This window comes from Hypanus sabinus, chromosome 16 (assembly GCF_030144855.1).
Source record: "Hypanus sabinus isolate sHypSab1 chromosome 16, sHypSab1.hap1, whole genome shotgun sequence".
NCBI lineage: Eukaryota > Metazoa > Chordata > Chondrichthyes > Myliobatiformes > Dasyatidae > Hypanus > Hypanus sabinus.
Window position 1 is genome coordinate 85,264,436 of NC_082721.1, and position 23,326 is coordinate 85,287,761.

Genomic DNA, 23,326 nt, shown 5'->3' on the forward strand with positions numbered 1-23,326 from the left:
TACTTTTTCTCCCCAATCTGGTGATGTAGAGGGTCAGTAATTAGCTGTGAGCCATGTTGTCAAAAGACTTGGACGGATAACTGTTGCTGCCATCTCAATGCGGTGCTGGGGGGGAAGGGGTATACAATCAGAGCTTTCTTCCTTCCACCCCTCCCCCCGTTAAAAATAAAGACATTCATTTTATTTAGAGATAAAGTACAATAACAGGCCCCTCGGGTCCAACGACTCCCTACTGACCAATTAGCCTTCTAATCCATGTCTTTGGGATGTGGGAGGAAACCCACACGATCAACGGCAGGAATTGAACCCAGGTTGCTGGTGCTGTCAAGCATTACGCTATTGTTCTCCAACCCTCTCCGCTCCCCCCCCACCCCACCCCACCCCGTAGCCAAAGCTGATCCACCATTAAGGTGGGAGAGAAGCCCGAAAATAACCCCACAATAATCAGGCTGCAAGGTCCCCCACTCATTAGTAATACCACGCGTCAATGCAGGTTGCGAGCCTGCGAAATTACTGCCCAATGTCGGAAAGTGATTTCCTTTCCAAATGACAGGTGTCCCCCCCCCCCCTCACCACGCTATTCTCGGGAGCCAGGAAGGAAGCCCGGTTTCATGCCTTCCTGCCCAGGAGACAGGGAGCCAAGGCGTTTCCAGCTACCAGCAACGCCAGGGCGAGTTACATCAGCCCCGGCACCGCAAGCTCCACCCCCCAGTGTTCAATTCTTCCTGGTGGACTTCCCCCCCCACCCCCACTCCACCTTATCTAATGTACGTATTATCAAATCCGTCTGCCTTTGATTAACAGCTCCTAATCAGAAATCCCTGACTAGAACCACTCTAGTAACAGAGCTTTAAAGCGATAATGGAATCAGTGAGAACTAGCTTTTCATTAAAAAAATCATTTTTATTGGTCCATTTCAAATTTAAAATTTTACAACTACATTTCAAGTATGCAGAATTGAACTTCAGAGGTAATAATACCATCAAGTTTGAAGTGTAAAATAAGTCTTTAAAAGGATGATGCGTGACACTCAATGCCAAACAAGTCCTGAATTTTAAAAATATATTTCCGACTTCCATATAAGTTACCTTCTGACGCAATGAGGTGTAACAAGTTCAATGTGCGTGACTCATGTCGCCCACGGCTAATGAGCGGGTTCCTCTGTCTCTCTCACACACACGCACGTAGACTTTAAACAAATAGCGAGATCAGTCTGTTGACGGTTCGGAGGACAAACCGAGTTCTAACAAGTCAGGATTATTCAGGGAGAATCCTGCCGCTGTGCAACATGATACTAATTGGTCTGGTCGCTTCTAGGCTCGAGGCACCATAATCTCTGCTCAGTCTTTGTCCTCCCTCAGCTTTCTTCGCTGTTCAGACACCTTCAAAGGCGACTCAGCACGGCCAGATGGGCGGATCTCTCGGTCAGCAGGGAGTTGCCTCGTCCGGATTTCAGGGCAAACTCCTTTGCCAAAAGCTCTGGTCAGTTTCCGAGCCAAAACCTGCTCGAGCTTCAGCGCCTCTCAGTAAGCCACGATGGGTCGGACCCACATGGACAACTCGCCCAGCACTCTGTCCCGCCAGATCGGTGGTCCCTGTGTCACCGGCTGCTCTTTGACTTTAATCTGCAGTCCCGTCCCCAGGCTAGACGCCAGGACGTGAGACGGAGGAGGGCTCGCCTCTCTCTCCTCCTGCTCCTCCAGCCTGGCCCGCTTGCTCGGGAGACCCTCGGGCTCAGGGCAGACTTTCGTCCGCTTCCTGCCCCTTTCCGCCCGGTGAACGACTGGCTGGTGTTCGGCTGTTTTCTGAGCCGGCTCGCACTGTCCCGACTGGATACATCGCCCGGAAACCCCCTGCGATTCGATCCTTTGCGACGGGCTCTCCGTCGCAGCGAGAGGTTGCGCCGAGCAGTCCATCAGTTCGATAGGACTTCCCGCCGAGTCGGCTCCTCGGACTTGGTCCTCCACCTCCATTACGGTGGCGGCCGGCTCCTCCCGCGCCGGCAGACGGGCGGTTCTGAGGCCGAGGTAGACGTCCTGGGCTCCCCTGAGCACCAAGGACAACAGCAAGCTCCGGTGAAGGCGAGCACCGCCTCTCTGTAGCCGGCAGCTGTACATCTTGCCCAACGCCACGGCCATCACACGCTGAGCCTCCGCTTTCAAATCCATGGGCTGGCGTAGTCTGGGAGGTAATAGGGCAGACGGGACCCGTGGAACAGACTTGTGGAGTTACTGGGAAGGAGAGAGGAGGAGCAGAGGCTGTTGCTGGAGGAGGGAGTGACGGATCACTTTAAATAAGCCTTTTCAATCGGAGAAGAACAGACAGGAACTTGACACTGCCAGCCAAACCTCCGTCCTTGCCTCTTCCTCGCCGTTTCTTCAATCACCGGCCCGCGGGCAGGAGCCTTCCTTTATGTAGTTTCCACCCCCCCTCGATACTCCACACCCCTCTCCCGTCACCACTTCCCCTACCCTCCACCGGACATTGAACAGGATATCCCGCCCTCCTTTTACTTCACTGATGTTTACTAACGTTCTGCTGTTGGCCGTTTTTACCAACTTTACTCGCAGTTAGTCTGAGGGATTTTAAAGATTTTAAAACTGTAAGAAGCTGCTTCATGAACCAAGATTCGGGGTTATTAAAAAAGTATTTACTGTTCTCTCGCCCACCCAAACGTTAATAATGTTCCCCACTCCCAATGTATCCTGTTGTTATTACTTTTCGGCCGCTAAATATTAAACTCGCCTGTTTCTCACGTTATGTCCCTGCCTCTCAACTTTATTGCAGAGCCCCACATTTTGCCCCGCTCTCCGCTTCTCCCCATATATGGGCTGGGCGGATGCGGCGCCAAGTCACTTCAGCGAGCGGAAAGCCCGGGTGACGTCTGTGTTTCCGATATCCACATATGGTATTGTTGGAAACTCCCAGATGCGTTTCCTTCCTACTTTCCCCGCAGATGGGAGACCACATCCGGTTTTATTCTCAGATGAAACTGGCTGTTTTTAAAATTATTATTGTTTTTTGGCGCCTCTCGGTGGGGGTTGTAACGAAAGGGTCACGAAATCCTACGGGCTGCAACATAGAAAAGCAGCCTGCAGATGTCTGAAATCTGAAATTAAATCTGAGAAGGGGCTTGGGAATGATCATCAGGTCAAGCAGCTTCTGATGAGAAAGGAACAAGAGATAACCTTCACAGATGCTGCCAGGTCTGCAGAGTATTTCTAGGATTTTCTGTTCTCTGTTGTAGTGATGTACTTGGGGTGGCAAATGTGGATTGTATAGAAACACAAACACCTAGTATATAAACAGTACACAAATCCAACCATTTTTACACTAATTCTCGCCTGACTCATTTTATTCTAACATTCCCTTTGGTTTCCACCTCTCAATGACACACAATTTATGATGGACAATTAACCCACCAATCCCACACATCTTTAGGGTGTGGGAGGAAACAGGAAACTCCCAAGGTGCCAGGAAGAACGTGCGAACACCGCATTTGCAGCCCCCCGCCCCCTCCCCCCAGGTCAGGATTCAACCCTGTGTTCTGGAGCAGGGGCCAAGCAGTTCCATCAGGAGCGTGCACATCAGCATTGTAACACTGCACACCGCCAGCCACCATCCATCGGAGTTCGATTCCCTGTGATAGGTTATATACACTGTATGACACACTCTTCCTCTCTGTCTTTTACAAAGCCCCACTGCTGAGGGGATTTGTGCGTTCAACCCCCATTCCAAAAATTCCAGCTGACTCACTGAGGGAGCTTTGCTGAGTCATGTGTGCCATCATCCAGATCAGAATCAGGTCTATCATCACTGACGTTGAGTGTGTTGCTTTGTGGCAGCAGTACAGTGCAACATATATTAAAAATTACTAAGTTATAATAAGAAATGTTTATAAAATAAATAAGTAGCACAATAAGTGAGGTTGTGTTCATGGTTCATTCAGAAATCTATTGGCAGAGGGGAAGAAGTTGTTCCTAAAACATTGAGTGTGAGTCTTCAGATTCCTGCCTCTCCTCCCTGACATTGTGAGGGCCTCCGTCGGCCGGGGTCGACTGTGGACGATGCCCCCTAGCTGTCTGGATATACGATAAGAAGAGCAAGCTGTTGCCCATGTACCAGGCTTTTCCTCTTTACACATCTGATGAATGCAAAGGAATGGCAGAGACCGATACTGTTTGACACCAGCAATGTCACAAGAGTTGCCAGTCAGTGTTGAAATCAAGATAGGACTAACTTAGGGACTCCTGCCCTGGATTCTTCCCTTGGGATTGACTCCAAAGCCTTGCCCCTGAGTGGGTGTAGCCGCAAGGCAGTGGAGGGTGGAGATCAGAGATTTCCTTCTCCTAGATGAGCTGCCAACCACGGCTGATGAGTCCCATCTGCCTGAAGCGACTGGTTTTAAGGCGCCAGTAACCTGCATTGACTCCTTCTCCTGTCAGTAGAAATGGCTCTGCTGGGCTTAGTAGCCACACATGAAGGCCAGGAGCTGGACTTGGTTGTCAGGGGCTCTTTGGGGAGCATTGAATAGGTTGTGAGAGCTTGTCCCCATTATCACCCCCAGCTATAACAACCTTTAGGAACCTGACAGAGGGGATGGTGAGGCTCCTTACTGATTATCGCTGCCTTGTTGAGACACCACCTTTTGGAGATGTCCTAGATGGTGGGAAGACTTGTGCTCATGATAGAGTGGGCCAAGTTTACAACTCTCTGTGGCTTTTTCCAATCCTGTGCAAGAGAGCCTATATAAATTAAAGAGCTTCCTACTTCCTGTGGGCAACACCCTGACACTAGTTAAAAGAAGAGTAGGGGAATTTCTTAGTTTTACTTTGTTGAGTTACTTTATTTCTTCTACTTTGTTAAAATAAATAAGAGCATGGATTATGTTCTCAATGGAGAGCATATTCAAATATCTGATGACAAAATTTTAAAAACTCTTGTGAGTCCTTGGGTAGGATTCCCTAAAGGTTAATTTGCAGTTTGAATCGGTGGTGAGGAAGGCAAATGCAATGTTAGCATTCATTTCAAGAGAATTAGGATATAAAGGTGTAATGTTGAGGCTTTATAATGCACTGGTGAGGCTTCACCTGGAGTACTGTGAGCAGTTTTGGGATCCTTATCTAAGAAAGGAAGTGCTGACATTGGAGAGATATAAAGGATGTTCACAAAAATGATTCCAGGATTGAAAGGCTTGTCATATGAGGAGTGTTTCATGACTTTGGGCCAGTATTCACTGGAATTCAGAAGAATGAAGGGGGATTTCATTGAAATATCAAATGTTGAAAGGCCTCGATAGAGTGGAGGTGGAGATGATGGTTTCTATGGTGGGAGAGTCTAGGACTAGAGGACACAGCCTCAGAATAGAGAGACATTCTTTTAGAATGGAGATGAGGTGGAATTTCCTTAGCCAGATGGTGGGGAATTTGCAGAATTCATTGCAACAGACAGCTGTGGAGGCCAAGTCATTGGGTATAATTAAGGCAGAGGTTGATAAATTCTTGGTTAGTCAGGACACGAAAAGATATGGGGAGAAAGCAGGAAACTGGGGCTGAAATGGATAATGGATCAGCCATGATAAAATGGTGGAGCAGACTCAATGGACCAAATGGTCTAATTCTGCTCTGATACGTTAACTAACACTGACTCAGTTGCTGCTCATTATCCCACAAACCACAGCGATTGATCCCTCTCTGGCACCATCCTCCAACAGCATCAAGGAAAACAGAGAGATCATTCAAACGCAGGGTCCTTCCTTGGGGAGCAGAGAGAGGAACCGTTACACACAGGCACCTTCTCTGGCAGCAGCGAGCGAGAAGCTGGTAGACAACACTGAACACGCGCTCGCCTTCCGGACTCGCCTCAATGTTTCCAGTCTGCCTCTGCTTTAATTGGCGAGAAATGGAGTCGACGATGGGCCCACACCGCGCCTCCGAGCTTCCTGGCCGCGAGGACGCCGCTTGCCTCCCGAGACTCAGTTGGCCCGAAAACACACCATCGAGCTGTAGATCACAGGCTCCAACAGTACCAGAGCCTCAGAAAAAGAAGATGTAAAGGAAGAGAACGAAGCAGTTTTGTGGACCGTTTTGATGTTGACAGTAGCAGGATTGCTCGCTGGCATCATATCGTTTCCATACTGTATGGTAACATCAGTGTTCAGTTTTTCCACCTGTTATTAATTCAATGAGAATGCAGCAAACGATATTGCAATCCATACAGCAATCTATTACTCAAGTTTATACTTAAAGCTACAACTATCCTTTCATGGTCATTCTGGGTGTTCACAATATAGGAACAGAGGAAGGTCTTTAACACACTGAACCAGTTCCAAAATTTGAAGATTAAAGCTGCTCTGTGACTTACCTTCATATACCACTCACTTCACGCCCTTTATACCTTTAGCTGGATAACTTCAGCCTGATGTGTCTCTGGGCTGGTTCAGGGAGCACTTGGGAAGATCTGCACCAGGTGAAGAAACAGATCTCATGCACTAAGGCAGATGGATTTTTAACAGTCCTGAAGTAGTTTCCCACACACCTTAGTTCATTACTTAAAAAAAAAAAGAGTTATTTAATTCATTTAAATTCCCCTCCTGTGCAAAGATTTGAATGCATCTCCAGTGGTGATATGAAAACTTCAGGTGTAGCTCCCTCAGACTTAGGGTGGCCAAGTTTCCCTCCTTGATGTGATTGCTGAGAGATGTTAGTCTCCATCTTATGCTTACTCCACCACAACATCCATTCAGTGATACTGTACGACAGGACTATTCTCAGGAAAGATTGTGTCAAACAAGCCTGCAATATTGCCTCAACACGTTTCTCAGTCTTTCTTGCTGCATTATTGCATCTCATCTCCATTAAACTTCCCTCCAAAGTGGACAGATGGGAAGCTGCTCAACCCAAATCCTCAGTGACTGAAATTAGATTGAAATAGAAGCAGGTCGGGCAGCACCTATGGAGGGAAATGGACAAACTAGGTTTTGGGTGGAGACCCTTTGTGGGACTTCCCACTGCTTTATTTAACTTTCTGAACCTTGTTTGATTTGTTACATTTGGTGTACTAACAGTTTATGCAGTGCTGGAAGGTGCCACTACAGCACATCTGGGCTTCAGTGTGGTGCCTTCACAGAATCCATTTCTGAAACTCTGGAACACCACCCCCTAGGCATCTCATGTGACCTGTGTGAATTCGATTTCTCTTCTTGACCTGCACACTCCAGTTACCCTTCTTTCTCAGAATCAGAATCACAATCAAGTTTCGCTCGGAAAAGAACACTGGCAGGGATGATGGCAGAGCAGTGATGGCTGGGATTTCTGGAAGCAATTTGGAAGACAGTGAATAAATACATCCCAAAGATTAAGAAGTATTCTAAAGGGAAGATGGCACAAAAAAGCGCAGCAGACTCGATGGCCAAATATCCTATTTCCATTCCTATATCATATATATAAAATGATGGAGCGGACTGAGTTTGCAACCTGCTACAGCTTTAGGCAGTGATTTAACACATCTCTTGGCAGAATAGGCACATCTACCTATTCTGTTGGTTCTGCAGGTGAAATGCTTTATCTCTGCACTGTCGGTTAAGAGCGTGAGCCTTGTTCCACCTCTTACAAAATGACAATGGTCCTGCTGCTGCCCCACGTTGCTTTAGAACAATAAAAGGTCCTCTTCAGTAGTGGAAGAATTTTATACTGTGTATGGACCCCAATGAGCCCACGTGATGGCTTAGGTTTGCCCTTCCGTTCTCTTCTATTAGACTCCCCCTTCTCCAGCCCCGTATCTCTTTCACCAATCAACTTCTCAGCTCTCGATGTCATCCCTCCCCCTCCTGGTTTCACATATCACCTTGTGTTTCTCTCTCCCATCCCCCCACCGTTTAAATCTACTCCTAGTTTCTTCACCCCAGTCCTGCCAATTGTTACTCTTTTCTATAGATGCTGCCTGGCATGCTGAGTTCCTCCAGCATTTTGTGTGCGTGTTGCAGGGATTTGCAATACTATTTTCAATTTCAAATTAAAATAATGTTTATATCATCTACAAAATGCTCACTTCCTAGGGGGAGGGGAATACCGTTCTCAGAACCCTCCCCACCCCCCCCCCCAGTGTGTCCATAGAAACTGCATGCTTCTCCTCCTGGGCATGAGTTTAATTCCAGAAGAGGGGTGGGCAGTTGGCTTGGTCAGACCACTGCCTGAACCCATGAACAACCATCTTAGACAGGCCCAGGAAGAATATTTCCTCTATTTCTTTACAGCTGCATAGACCAGTCATTGCTCCGAGCAGGAAATTTTTACACAGCCTGGAAACTGCGGCACTTAATTTTTTTTTGTAATATGCATACTATGAATATTTAGAAAGAAAATTGAAAAACCACATACTTCTGATTTTATTTATTAATTGAAGAACATGATGAGATACAATACAAAGAAAATCTTTCACATTTCATAAAACTTTTTCTCATCTGTCTTTATTACAAATCCCTGTCCAGATTAATTTTGTATCCAGGTGAAAGATGCGTCTTAATCTGGATTTACTTCTGATCAAATTTATAAGACGTTCACAGTCAGCACCAGGAGATTGAAATGTTCCAACGACGTCAACAAGAATTGGCAGTTCTTCATTTCTAAGCATGTAGTTCAACATATCGGTTAACATCTTCATTGAACAAGTCCTACCTTTCTCAGAAATGACAAATTTGAAATCATAGTACTGCTGCAATATTTTTGAGGCAACACTTTCATTGCAGTTCATAATAATGACTGAGTATTCTTTTGTCAGTCGAAAATTTTCTTTTCCAAATTCAAAATTGGTTGAGTTTACAATAGCATTAGAGTCAAAAGTTTGCCTTTCTCACTATCAGGAAATCTATTATCTAGTGATTGCACACATTATATTAACATTATATAACCTTATAATGTTTGCATCCACTAATGTCACGTGCTCAATAGTGTTTCTGTAACTGCATGGCCGCACACCACGCAGCTTAGAGTGAATAGTCCCCAGGAGCAAGCCCACTGATCCCTGAGCGACCCACCCCCGCTTACCGTGTGACCGTATATCATTTGGGTAATGACACTGTTCCTGTGCTGCTCCAAGATGCCAGCAAACAATAAAAGTACTCAGCAAGCCTCAGTAGCGAAGTAGTAAGCACAACACTGTTATAACTTGAGGTGTTCCGGAGTTTGGTGTTCAATTCCGGCACTGTCCGTAAAGGCTTCATACATTCTCCTTGTGACTGCATGGGTTTCCTCTGGGCACTCCAGTTTCCTCCCATAGTCCAAGGAATTACAAGTTAGTAGGTTAATTGGTATTTGTAAATTGTCCTGTGAATTGACTAGGGTAAATTGTGGCGAAGGTTGCACAAAGCCTAACGTTGTGGTGCCGCCGACATCGCGGCCTCTCTCCCAGACAAGCGCAATCGCCTTCATGCTAACTCTGAGCCTCCGAGGAAAGCCACCGCGACAACCTGCAACCTGGTCATCTCTGAGGCTGGGGTATGCAGGTGTTTCCAACGAGTGGACAGTCGCAAGGCTGCAGGATCGGACGACAAACCAGGACGAAAACACATTTACAGACATTTCTAATCTCTCCCTCTCCCAGTGTAGAGTGCCGTCCTGCTTCAAATTATCCACCATTGTCCCTGTACCAAAAAAGACCAAGGTAACATGCCTGAACGACTGGCGTCCTGTCATACTCACCTCAATAGTAAGCAAATGCTTTGAGAGACTAGTCAAGGATTACATCTGCAGCTTGCTACCACCCACACTGAACCCCGTCCAATCTGCCTACCGACACAACCGATCGACAGATGACGCAATAGCCACTACTCTACACACTGTCCTTACACATCTGGAGGAGAAGGATGCTTATGTGAGAATGCTGTTCTTGGACTACAGTTCAGTATTCAACACCATAATTCCCTCCAGGCTCGATAGGAAGCTCAGAGACCTCGGCTTTGACAATGCCTGTGCAGGTGGATCCTCGACTTCCTGTCAGATTGCCTGCAGGTTGTAAGTGGGGGCTCCCTCATCTCCAACCCTCTGACTCTCAATACAGGAGCCCCTCAGGGCTGTGTACTGAGTCCCCTCCTTTACTCCCTGTATACCCATCACCACTCACAGCTCCAATCTGCTAATTGAATTTCCTAATGACACTAGATTGATTGGCCTTAATTCAAACAATAACGAGGTGGCCTACAGGGAAGAAGTCATCTCTCTGACTCAGAGGTGTCAAGAAAACAACCATCCTCAATGTCGCAAAAACAAAGGAGCTGGTTATGGATTACAGGAGGAATGGAGATGGGCTAATCCCTATTGACATCAATGGATCTGGGGTTGAGAGGGCAAACAGCTCCAAGTTCCTCAGCATCCACGTCACCGAGGACCACACGTGGTCTGTACACACCAGCTGTGTGGTGAAAAAGGGTATAACAGTGCCTCTTTCACCTCAGACGGTTGAGGAAGTTTGGTATGGGCCTTCAAATCCAAAGAACTTTCTACAGGGGTGCAATTGAGAGCATCCTAACTGGCTGCATCACTGCCCGGTGTGGGAACTGTACTTCCCTCAATTGCAGGACCCTGCAGAGAGTGGTGCAGACAGCCCAGCCCACCTGTAGTTGTGAACTTCCTAGTTACAAGGACAGGTGCGTAAAAAGGGCCCGTAAGGTTATTGGGGACCCAAGTCATCCCAACCACAGTCTACTCCAGCAGCTACCTCCTGGGAAACGGTACCGCAGCCTAAAAGCCAGGACAACAGGCTCCGGAACAGTTCTTCCACCAGGCCATCAGACTGATTAATTCACACTGATCTGAGGGTACTCTGTAGTATATTGACTGTTCTGTTTATTATAAATTACTACGATTGCACGCTTAGATGGAGACGTTACGTAAAGATTTTTACTCACGCACGTGAAGGATGTAAGAAATAAAGTCAATTCAATTCAAAGTGTGAATAAATAGGTGGGTGCAGCTCATGGGGGTCTGTTCTGAACTAAACAAACTGGGAAATTGGACCCTGGGTGAAGGCAGATATTGACGGGGGCTGAGTGCGCAGCTCGACCTGCCGCCGCCAGGGGCTGGAGCCACTCGCTCGGCAGACGGAGCGAAGCGGAGCGGAGCCGAAGTTGCTGCCGAAGCCCGGACCCCGCTCACGTGACCGGGGCGCCGAGCCCGGATGATATCAAGCGGAGCTGGTGCTGGGATCCGAGCGGTTAAAGATGTCACTGGAGGACCCTTTCTTTGTAGTGAAGGGGTGAGTTATCAACCATTGCACTCTCCCCGCTCACTGGGAAGGGGTTAGCTACCAGCCAGTGATTGCACGCCCTCCTTGGGCTAACTAGCGTGCCCATTTCTCGGTCCTCTGAGTTTACAAGGCTTTATAAGTTCTCCCAACACCCAACCTTCCCTCCATCCAGTTGGATTTACGGCCACCCCCCAGGTTTCTCACCAGATTTCGTACGGGATGGGCTCCGTAGCGAGGGAAACGGGGGTGGAGAAATGGAGTGAATTCCGCCGACACCAAATTAGGAGCGAGTTTAAGCGTGCGAGGCTTTGGGTTCACGCACTGACCAGATTTCATTCTGTTGCGAGCAACTTGCCATCCCCGCATTGGATGCTCCTCTCCCTGTTTACATCCCCTGGGCTGGCCGGGGGCGTCTTCTCAGAGGAGCAGCCGGTTGTTGAGGGTCCGAGTCCCGATCCGGAATCGGGCGCAGAAGCCCCCAGGTCGGATCTGGAGCGCTGCGATGCCAGTCACAGAGTAACACAACGCAGAAGCAGACCATTTGGCCCGTCTAATCCGCACTAACCATTCAGTATTTTCACTAATCTTCACCATGTTCCCATCAATTCCGCCGCCCTCCCATAAAAGACCCAAGAGAAGGCGGGGAATGTAACAGTTGTACAAGACGTTGGTGAGGTCACATGGAATATTGTGCACCGTTTCTGTTACAGGAAAGGCATAATTAAGTTGGAAAGATGTCAGAGAGGATTTATGAGAATTTTGTCAGGACTCTAGCGCCTGAGTTAATAGAGAGAGAGAGGGTCTTTCTTTATTCATTGGAGTGTGGGAGACTTGAGGGGCAAATCTTCTCCAGGCGTCTGAAGTCCTGAGGGGCATGGACAGGGTGAATACACACAGCCTTTTCACTGAATCAAAAACTAGGTCTAAGAGGAAAGATTTAAAAGGGACCTGAGAGGTAGAACATTCAAGGTAAATGGTAGGACACTGAGGAGTGCAGTAGAACAGATGGATCTGGGAATACAGTTACATAATTCCCTAAAAGTGGTGTCACAGGTAGATAGGGTAGTAAAGGTAGCTTTTGGCACATTGGCCTTTATAAATCAAAGTATTGAGTACAAGAGTTGGAATTTTATGGTGAGGTTGCATAAGACATTGGTGAGGCCGAATTTGGAGTATTGTGTGCAGTTTTGGTCTCCGAATTACAGGAAGGATATTAATAAGGTTGAAAGAGTGCAGAGAAGATTTACAAGGATGTTGCCAGGACTTGAGAAACTGAGTTACAGAGAAAGGTTGAATAGGTTAAGACTTTATTCCCTGGAGCGTAGGAGAATGAGGGGAGATTTGATAGAGCTGTATAAAATTATGATGGGTATAGATAGAGGCTTTTTCCACTGAGGCTAGGGGTGAAAAAAACCAGAGGATATGGGTTAAGGGTGAAGGGGGAAAAGTTTAAAGGGAACATTGGGGGGGGGGCTTCACGCAGAGAGTGGTGGGGGTGTGGAATGAGCTGCCAGATGAAGTGGTAAATGCGGGCATTTAAGAAAAACTTGGATAGGTACATGGATGAGGGGTATGGAGGGATATGGTCTAGGTGCAGGTCAGTGGGACTAGGCAGAAAAATGGTTCGGCACAGCCAAGAAGGGCCAAAGGGCCTGTTTCTGTGCTGTAACGTTGGATGGTTCTATGAGAGGTGAGTTAATGCGGAGGGTGGTCAGTTGTCAGCTGAAGTGGTTGAGACAGGAACAATGGCAACATTTTAAAGACATTTGGACAGGTACATGGGTTGGAAAAGTTTGTAGGGTTCTGGGCCAAATCCAGGCAAATGGGACCAGCTTGGTTGGCACAAGAGTTGGGCTGAATGGCCTGTTTCTCTGCCCTGTTATATAATGATTCTGAGCCAGGGACGGGGAAGAATTGCTGTGCTGCAGGTGCTGACTTCCCAAAGGCAGAGTAAGCTGATGCTCCACCTGCTCCCAGACAGATAAGGAAGAGCCCGTGGCTCAGTTCCAGAGGAGGGCTGGGGTCTTCTCCCTGATCTATCCTGACCTGTATTTCCCCCTGATTCAGAGCGTCACGTGTGCATTTGTCACTGTTTACTAGATAGCTGCTCCATTCAGTGTACTCCCTGAGGCTGACATGAAACCTGTTGTGTTGGTTCAGTCCGCCCCATCCCAGATCAGAGGTATTGCTATTGGCCTGTTATTGCCACCTGTACGGGGAGACGGTGAAAATCTTGTCAGGTCATTACACGGTGCTTTGAGCTCGTGGAACAATAGCAATGCAGGGCAAAGTGTAAAAGCTACAGTAAGAGTGAAGTGCAACGAGGTAGAGAGTGAGGCCTAGAGGTCTGCACAACAGTCTGCTAACCGTGGGATAGAAGCTGGCCGAATATGCTCTCGGGCTTCTTCTTCAGCAAGGGGAGATGAGAGGATGTCCGGGCAGTGTAGAGTCTTCGATTATTTGAAACACGAGATTCTGGCGTAACCTTCTAATTCCCAATCCCATTCCCGTTCCGACAAGTCAGTACACGTTTGCTTCTTGTGCCAAGATGAGGCCACCCTCAGGGTGGGGAAGCAATACAGCAACTTGTATTCTGTCTGGTGGCCACCAACCTGATGGAATGAATCTCGACTTTTCCTTCCCGTAAAAAAAATAATAATTCCCTCCCCTCTTTTTCCTTTCTCCACTCTAGCCTTTACCTCTTCTCATCTGCCTACCACTGACCCAGGGTCACTTCTCTTCCCTTTTCTGTAGTTGTCACTCTCCTCTCCTATCAGATTCCTTCTTCTCTAGCCATTTGCCTTCACTTATCACCTTCTAGCTAGCCTCCTTCAATTCCCCCCCCCACCTTTCTGTTCTGTTGTCTTACCCTCCCTTGTCAGCCCTGATGAACAGCCCAAAACATCGACTATTTATTCATTTCCATAGATGCTGCCTGGCCTGCTGAGTTCCTCCAGCATTTTCTGTCTGTGATTATGTTGGCTGATTTACTGAGGCAGCAAGAAGTGTAGACAGAGCCCATGGGGTGGGGGGTAGTTTCCACGACGAGCTGAGCAGTGTCCTGCGGCCACACCAGGCCGCGATTCCAGACAGAATGCTTTCTGTGGTGCCTCAATAAGAGATGGTGATGTGAGGGTGGGGAGAATTCTCTCACTCCACTGGCAGCCTGGTTGGCTCATCACCTGTGGCATCGCAGGTCAGACTGTGACTCCCTGTTTCCAATCGGGCCAGGGGAGACGTTCTAATTGGGCTTCCCTGGGGCCGGGCCTACACCAATGGCATGTGACACCAACCACCCTTGTCCTGCACAATTCACACTCCCCACCAAAACTCAGTTCAACACCACTTCTCCCACCAATCCCTTGTCTACGTCACTGTAGAATTCACTTTCTCCCAGAGCTTGTTGTGACCACCATTCCCTCCCTCTCCACCGAAATCCCAGAATTTCCTCTGGACTATTATCAACTCCACTCTGTACCTCACTTCCTGCATTCCAGCACCCGCATCTCCCTCCTCCTCTTCCCTTGAAGGTGGAGTGAGGAAGTGGTTAACCCTTTCTTCTCTGGAGCCAGGGTTTTATCCAGGTCAGTCCCCTGGATACCACTTCCCCTCCCCTTTTACCCCTGGCAGTCTGACTGACTGGGTCTCCCTGCCTCCAACACTCCCTCTCCTCCTCCTCGGGGAGAGTGGGGCTGGGTTAGCTCTTTCCTGTCCTTGTCTCAGTCAGCTCCCCCCACCCTTTTCATCAGGAAGCACCCTCCCACGTAGTTCTGGGTCCTGTCACCTGTCCCCTCTGCGTCTAATGCTGACGAACCTCCCCCCCCCCCCCCCCCCCAGTATTGAATTCACCCCGGTATTTGGCCGTGCATTCACTGAACTGCCACTCTGCCTCCCCAGGGAGGTGCAGAAGGCGGTGACCTCAGCGAGCAGTCTGTACCATCGATGGTGTGAGCTGCTCCAGGACACGTACAGTGTCAGCAAAGAAGAGTATGACTGGACCACCAACGAGCTTCGTAACAGTCTCCGCAGCATCGAGTGGGACCTGGAGGATCTGGAGGAGACGATCGATATCCTTTGCTAGTGACTCCTCAGACTTCCTGTATATAAATGGGCAATGGGGGTCCTTAATGATGGATGCTGCCTATTTGAGGCATCGCCTTATGGAGGTGGCCTCGATGCTGGGGAGGCCAGTGCCCAGTTCTCTGTCTGTTGCCCAATGGTTGATGGCTCTTCAGTATTTTACAACTTTTGATGAAAAATGAGGAAACGGATTCTGTTCACCAGTTACTATTTAAATCCTTCCACGCCATTTCAATAGTATCATTTCAGAGAAACGCAGATGAGGACATGAGGTAACGGCTTTAGTGGGATAAGATGGAGTGGGCCCTAGTGGGATGGGGGCAGGGGCAGGGTCTAGTGGGATATGGGACGGGGCAGGGTCTAGTGGGGTATAGGTTGAATGGGTACATACAGGGCGGGGTTGAGTGGGATATGGATGAATGGGTACATACAGGGCGGGGTTGAGTGGGATATGGGACAAATGCAGGAATGTGGGACTAACTGGGGAGTGGCATCGTAGTTGGCATGGACTCGTTGGGCCAAAGAGCCTGCATCTGTACAGTCTGGCTCTATGACTCTTAATTACTCATCCAGGTACCTTGCTGATCAGTGAGGGTTTGTGCTGGATCACTGATATCTCCTGCAGTTCAGTTTTGGTATCATCAGCAAACTTCTCCATCAGAATCCTGCTCCAGCCAGCACTGAGGGAGAGGCAATGCCCTACATTGTTCCAGCGTTCTGCCGCAGTATTACTCAGCTGACCACCACCTAGTTTTAGCCTTAAATGCTCGAGTTTCTCTTTATTTCCTGTTGTCTGTTCCACTTAGAAAGAGCAGAATGTCCTGGGGGGGCGGGGGGATATAAATAGGATGTATTCTTATGTTGGGAAGAAATATTTCATCTGGTGATGGGGGCAGAAACTCTTGTCACAATTATTGAGGATGTTGATGAGCACTGGCTGTTCTGTCCCCACAGGAACAAGAGCAGGGAAGAAAACTATAGATCTTTGCTTAGTTCGGAAAGTTTTCTTTTCATAATTAGAGCTAACAGCGTTTTACTAGGATGGAGTTACCCTTATCTCTCGCTGATTAACCCAAGATTCTGTGGGATGCTGGTCTCTCTATCTTTCTGTCTTTACTTCTGTTCTTTCTCTCTATGGCTCTCTCTGTCTACTTTTCCTCTCTTTCTTTTTATCGCATTTTTATTCTCCCTTAACTGTTGTGACGCATTGTGGAATCGAACCCTCGGAAGTTCAAGATTGAGAAAGGAGAACTGTTGGAGCGGAAGGCATTTGTTGTCCAAACAAGACAGACCGTGAAGGTAGTGTATACCACAATAACGACTTGTCTTTTGAAGGAATAGTTAAGCAGGTTGGTGCTGTGTCCCCTGACATTTCATAGAACCAGTGCTATTGTTGTATAGCACAGAAAGAGGCCACTTGGTCCATGCCAGCCTCTAAACCATCCTGCTGATGGTCTGACCAAACTGCCCCTAGACTGTGTCACTTAGCTGCACACAAGGGGCAGTTTACACTGGCCTATTAACTTGTGTGTCCTTGGGATGTGGGAGCAAATTGGAGCACCATTGGAAGCATATTGTTAAGGGGAGAATTTACAAATTCTACACGCACAACATCGAGACAATAAAACTGAGTAAAAGTTTATTGTTGATGCAGTTTCGCTAATCACTGGGCAGCGATTTCTGACTGACAGGATAACATCTTGGTTCTGTAAAACTACCGGTAGTATGTTAGGTAGCTGTGAAGTAGCGACTCTACTAATCATGCCACTAAGCTAAAACATGATCATTGGCAGAGGGAGCTGACTAGTGACTAGTGGGAGAATCAAGGCCAAGGGAAAGGATAAAGGAGTTGTCATTTAAGACCGAGTTCTGGTGAATATAGGGCTATAGAGAGGGTAAAAGCAAGCTTGCATTTTCCCACTGATGTTGGGTTGGACTAGAACTAGAGGTCATGGCTTAAGGGTGAAAGATGGAATGTTTAAGGGGGGAAGTTTTTCACTCGGAGGGTGATGAGAGTGCGGAATGAGCTGCCAGCAGAAGGGGTGCATGTTGGTTTGATTTCAATATTGAAGGGAAGTTTGGATGGGTACGTGGATTGGAGGGGTATGAAGGGCTGTGGTACCTGTGCAGGTTGATGGGACAATGTGGATTAATAGCTTGGCACAGACTAGATGGGCTGAAGGGCTCTGTTCCTATGCTGTGTTGTTCTAAGACTCTGTTCTATAAGGCACAATGTAACCTCTAGAATTTTATCGGGATTGCTGTGGGAAGACAGAGTGGGCTCAGCTGGAACTGCCAAACCCAAGAGATTTTGCTTGTAGAGGAGGTTAGGAGCCAAGGGAGGGGAGGTGGAGGCAAAACAGATTGCCCTTGGCAGGAGTTGAGGTCTCAAGGCTTCATCTTGGTTGTTTTGGGTGAGGGTACTTGGTTGGAATAAGCTGCTGGCTAGAATTTGTTCACTAAGAGGAACGGCATGGGGCTTTGTTCCTCGACTCCCACCAGGATTAAACCCTCCCAGCAGGCCCTTCTCAGAGAGAGTCAGTGAATGACCTCACACAGGAACATGGATGTTCAGTCCATACACTTGTCTCTGTGCAGAGCTCCCTAGTTAGTTCCACCTCTCTGCTTTATCCCCGTAGCTGCAAAAACCACTTGGTTATGCCAATGATCCTATTTACTTCCAATGATCAGTGATGCAGTGGTTTGCAGCTCTAACGTGAGCAGGGGCTTGAGTAAGTGTAACCTCTGTAGCCTTATCCTTATAGGGCTGTGATCCCTGTGTCTGAGTGTCACTGGCTGTTCTGAACCTCACTCTCGTCCATTGGGAGAGACCTTTGCAACCTCACCCTCTCCCTGTGACACAAAGGGGACAACGGAGGCTAGAAAATCTGGAGCAGCACACCCAAGATGCTGGAGGAACTCAGCAGGTCAAGGCAGCATCTGTGGAGGAGAATGGACAGGTGATGTTTCAGGCGGAGGCCCCTCAAGAGGACTACGGGGTTCCTCCAGCATTTTGTGTGTTTTGCTCTGACTCTTCATAGAGTTATTTGGGATTGAGTGTGGGGGGGGGGGGCACCAGAGAATAGAGATACTGGAATCTGGAGCAAAAAATAAGCTGCTGCAGGAACTGAAATTTTAAAGTAAATTTATTATCGAAGTACAAATATCTCACCTTATACCACCCTGAGATTCATCTCGCAGGCATTCACAGTGGAACAGAGAGTGACAATAGAATCAATGAAAAACTACACACACACAAACACTGAGAGCCAAGTTGTCCATTTCCCTCCACAGACATTTCCCTCCACTGACCCGCTGAGTTCCTTCTTTCGGTTGCTTTTCCAATGTTGTGGAATTTGATTCTGGGAATTCAGTAATGCAACAACTTGGATTCGTGAATCCCCGGTGTCTCCAATGGTAACCTGTCCCTCTTTCTCACCAGCAAATGAAAGATCATGTTGCCAGTCCATCTGCTACCGCATCGGCCGAGAACAGTGACCGACAGGTGAGTCCGTTGATTCACTGTCCTGAGTCCCATTTTCTGTTGCTGTGTGGTCACTCTTGCTTCTGAGGCAGAAGGTGGTGGACTCGAGTCTCACTCCAGAGAAGCTTGGTACTGGGATATCAGGGGAGCTAATCTTGAAAGAGACGTCCGTGTGTCCTCTAGCGTGAATGAATCGGCTTCTCGGATGCTGTAGTGGAAGGGAGTTTCTCGGTCCCCTGGCCTGTGTTTCTCTGTGAGCCTACGCTATGATAATATTGTCTCATCTTTATGGAGCTCATTAGTCAGAATTGTCCCTGCACTGAACTTGATTTCCTGATGATTTGGTTTTCAAATGCGATGATTCAAAGCAGCAAATAATCTGAAGGAAATTAAGACTAAATTTATTAAAAACAGAAACCTCTTGAAATAGTTTCACACTCCAGAGCCCTGATGAAAGGTCTCGGCCCAAAATGCCAGCTGCTTATTTTTTTTTCATAGATGTTGCCTGGCCTGCTGAGTTCTCCAGCATTTTGTGCACTTTGCAAGCATGCTATAAGCCTTCTGAACCACCTTCTTGACCTGTGTAGCTACTTTCAAGGAGCTATGAACTTACTTCCCAAGATCTCTCTGCTCAGCAACACTAATAAGAGTCTTCCCCTTAACAGTGTACTGTCCCCTTGCATTTGCCCTACCAAGGTACAACACCTCACACTTATCTGGGTTACAGTCCATCTGCCATTTCTCTGCCCATATCTGCCACTGATCTATATCGAGCTGTATCCTTTGCCGGTCTTCTACGCTGTCCACCACTCCACCAATCTTGGTATCATCCGCATATTGACTAACCTACCCATCTACATTTTCATCCAGGTCGTTTATATACATCACAAACAGCAGAGGTCCCAGCGCTGATCCCTGCAGAATTCTACTATTTACTGACATCCAGCTTGAATAAATCTTTCAAATACTACCCTCTATCTTCTATGCGCAAGCCAGTTCTGAATCCAGCCAGCCAATTCACCACGGACCCCGTGCGTCTTAATCTTCTGAATTAGCCTCCCATGAGGGACTTTGTCAAATGCCTTACTAAAATCCATGTAGACAACATCCACTGCCCTGTTCTCCTCAATCTCTCATTACCTTGTCAAAAAGCTCAATCATGTTGGTAAGGCACAACGTGCCATGCACAAAGCCCTGCTGCTCTCCCTAATTAGGCCATGGGGTTCCAAATGCTCATATATCCTGTCCCAAAGAATTTTCTCCAGCAATTTCCTGACAAATGACGTGAGACTCTCTGGCCCGTAGTTCCCTTGTTCCCTTCTTAGAGGTACAACGTTAGCCAGTCACCAGTCCTATGGAACCTTGCCTGTGGCTGGAGAGGACACAAGGATATTGGTCAATGCTGAGCAATCTTGTCTCTTGCCTCTTTCAATAACCTGCGGTATATCCCATCAGGCCCTGGGGACTTATCCATCTTAATACTCCTTAGGAGGCCCAACACTTGCTCCTCCTTGACCTCTAAACACCCCAAGGTATTTATTTAGAGCTGATCTGCTGGTCATATATCCTTTACTTTGGTAAATACTGAAGCAAAGTACCTCACTCATATTCTCTGTCCCTTTATCCTAGAGAGGTCCCACCTTCTCTTTAGTTATCCTTTTACTCTTAATGTATGGATAGAGTGCCTCAGAATTCACCTTAATCCTATTTGTCAAGGACTTTTCATAGCCTCTCCGGGCTGTCCTAATTTCCTTCTTTAGTTCCTTTCTGGCTTCTCTACAACTTCTTATGTGCTTCATTTGATTCCCGACTAGCGAAGCTTTATATACTTTTCCTTTTTCTTCTTGACTAAATTCATCACCTCTCTGGACATCCAAGTTTCTCTTATCCTTCCATCCCCGTCCTTTCCTGTACACTGAACAATTGATCTTTAAACACCCTCCACATCTCTAATGTGAACTTGCCTGAGAAAAGGTGTTCCCAATTAACAGTTCTTAGTTCCTGCCTAATGCTGTTGCAACTTACCCTACTCTAATTTAAAACTCTCCCACCATCTTATCTATAGCAATCTTGAAAGATAAGCTTACCTAACTATCCACTGGAAGGCCAGTCACCTGGCCAGGCTTATTAAACAACACCAGGTGCAGTACAGCACCTCTCATTCGACCGTCCGCATATTGATTTAAGAAACCTTCCTGGATACACTTAACAAATTCTGCCCCATCTAAACCCCTTGCACTAAGGAAGTCCCAGTTTATTTTAGGGAAGTTGAAATCCGCCTATGACAACAACCCTAATATTTTACACAGTTCCTTAATCTGATTACATATCTGTTCCTCAGTGTCCCGGTGGCTATGACAGGGTCTGTAGTTCCACACAAATGGACAGTTACTGACCCCTCCATGACATCTCCTGAGTTCAGCTGTGATATTGTTCCTGATTACTAGTGCAACTCCACCCCGTTTTACCTTTTCCTCTGACTTTTCTAAAGCTTCAAAACCCTGATACACTAATCACCCATTCCTGCTCCTGTCTCAACTAAGCTTCAGGAATGGCTGCAACATTGTAGTCCCACGTACTGCTCTAAGTTCATCACCTTTACCCAGAATACTCCAAGCGTAGAATATACACACTTCAACCTATCCGACCCATCACTCCTGGGTCTGATCCTTCCCTTAACCGACCTGAGGCTCCAGTTCCCTGCCCCCTGCCAACTCTCCCAAGTAGCATCAGCAAACCTGGCCAGGAAGTTGGTTCCCCTCCAGTTCAGGTGCAATCTGTCACGCGTACAGGTCAGCCCTTCCCCAGAAAAGGTTCCAATGATCCAAAAACTTGAAACCCTGTCCCCTGCACCATCCCTGCAGCCACTCATTCATCCATGCTATAACCCATTCCTACCTGCACTAGCCCATGGCACTGGGAGTAATTCGGAGATTATTACCTCGGAGGTCTTTCTCTTCAGCTTCTTTTCGAACACTATGTACACACTGTGTAGGACACTTTACCCTTTTCTGCCTATGTCATTGGTTCCACTATGCACTACAGCCTTGGGCTGTTGCCCCTCCCCTGGAGAATATCCTGCATGGACTCTAGCACCTGGGAGGCAACATGGTGTCTCTTCTGCAGCTATAGATTCTCCTTTCTGCCCCCCTAACTGTAGAGTCCCCAATGACTACCGCACTGCCTAACTTTACCCTTCCTTGTTGAGGCTCCAAGCTGGCCGCCAGCCTAGTGGCCTATGCAGTGCTCTGACGGGTTGCTGTATCCAAAGAGGTAAACGTTGCTGCGAGGATTGGCCACAGGGGAACCGTATACTGACTGCTTACCCTTGCCTCTCCTGGTGGCCACCCACCTGCTGTCGGAAGCCGGTACTCTGGGTGTGACCACCTCTTCAACAGACTCGTCTATATCTTCAGCCTCCCAAGTGACCCTGACTACATCCAGCTCCAGCTCCAACTCCTTGACCCGGCCAGTCAGACCCTTCCCTCAGATGTAGTCATCAGGGAAACCGCTGAGTGTCCCGAATTCCCACATCTGACAGGAGGAGTGTTGCATCCTGACTACATTCTTGCAAAAAAGGAAAAGGCTTGCCTCTTCTTAACGGTGTCTTTGCCTGTTCACGCCAAAGCCTGCTCGGCGGAAGTCTTCACACTCTGTCACTGGCACACTCAGACAGTGGCCGCTCCGCTTGAGTCTACCCTTCTTTTGTTTGCAGTTGAGGTTAGGCCTCAAAAAGATTGGCCTTCTCAGAATCTGCTCCTTTTATCCTCTCGCCCAATTTCCTTGGGCTCTGACCTGCTGAGAAGATATAAACCGATGAGACCTTAAGACATAGAAGAAGAACTAGGCCATTCAGCCCATTGAGTCTGCTCCCTCATTCCATCACGGCTGATTTATTATCCCTATCATCCCTCTTTCTTCCCATAAGCTTTGATGCCCTTATTAATCCAGAATCTATTAACCTCTGCTTTATACATACCCAATGATTTGGCCTCCACAGCCGTCTGTGGCAATGAATTCCACAGACTCACAACCCTCTGGTTATCTGTGCCCTTCAATAATTGATAGGCTTCAATGAGATCCCCCTCATTTTTTTAAAAAAACTCCAGCAAGTACTGGCCCAGAGCCATCATGCGCTCCACAGATGGTAACCCTTTCATTCCCAAGATAATTTTAGTGAACTTCCTCTGGAACCCCTCCAATGCCAGCACATCTTTTCGGGGCCCCAGAACTGCTCACAACACTCCAAATATGGTCTGATCAATGCCTTATAAAGTCTTAGCATTACGTCCTTGTGTTAATATTCTAGTCTTCCTCAAAATGAGTGCTAATATTGCCTTTATTTCATGTCCTTGGGAAGATTGCGGGATTGTGGGGAAAGAGCATTGGAGTGAGACTGATTTGAGAATTTTTTTAAAGAGCTGGGGCGGTGTCGATGGGCCCAATGGACCACAGCAGAAAGCACTTCAAACAGTGATCTGTATGTTACTTTGAGTTGAGAGGCCATGAAGGAAATCTCTT

At 47.6% G+C, this 23,326-nt stretch overlaps 2 protein-coding genes across 2 annotated transcripts in view; one reads left to right on the forward strand and one right to left on the reverse strand.

Moving 5' to 3' along the window:
- Nucleotides 1-888: 888 nt before the first annotated feature.
- Nucleotides 889-2,466, reverse strand: LOC132406536 (immediate early response gene 2 protein-like). Its single transcript, XM_059992333.1, has one exon. The coding sequence runs from the start codon at nt 2,166-2,168 to the stop codon at nt 1,524-1,526; it is 645 nt and encodes a 214-aa protein (XP_059848316.1). The 5' UTR covers nt 2,169-2,466; the 3' UTR covers nt 889-1,523.
- An 8,630-nt stretch (nt 2,467-11,096) lies between these two features.
- The window catches only part of LOC132406537 (syntaxin-6-like), a 28,209-nt gene continuing 15,979 nt past the window's right edge, over nt 11,097-23,326 (forward strand). The window contains exons 1-4 of the mRNA XM_059992334.1: nt 11,097-11,250; nt 15,139-15,308; nt 16,526-16,620; nt 18,764-18,826. Of these exons, the coding sequence (XP_059848317.1) occupies nt 11,216-11,250; nt 15,139-15,308; nt 16,526-16,620; nt 18,764-18,826 (363 nt within the window). The 5' untranslated portion in view covers nt 11,097-11,215. The remainder of the gene's footprint in view (nt 11,251-15,138; nt 15,309-16,525; nt 16,621-18,763; nt 18,827-23,326) is intronic.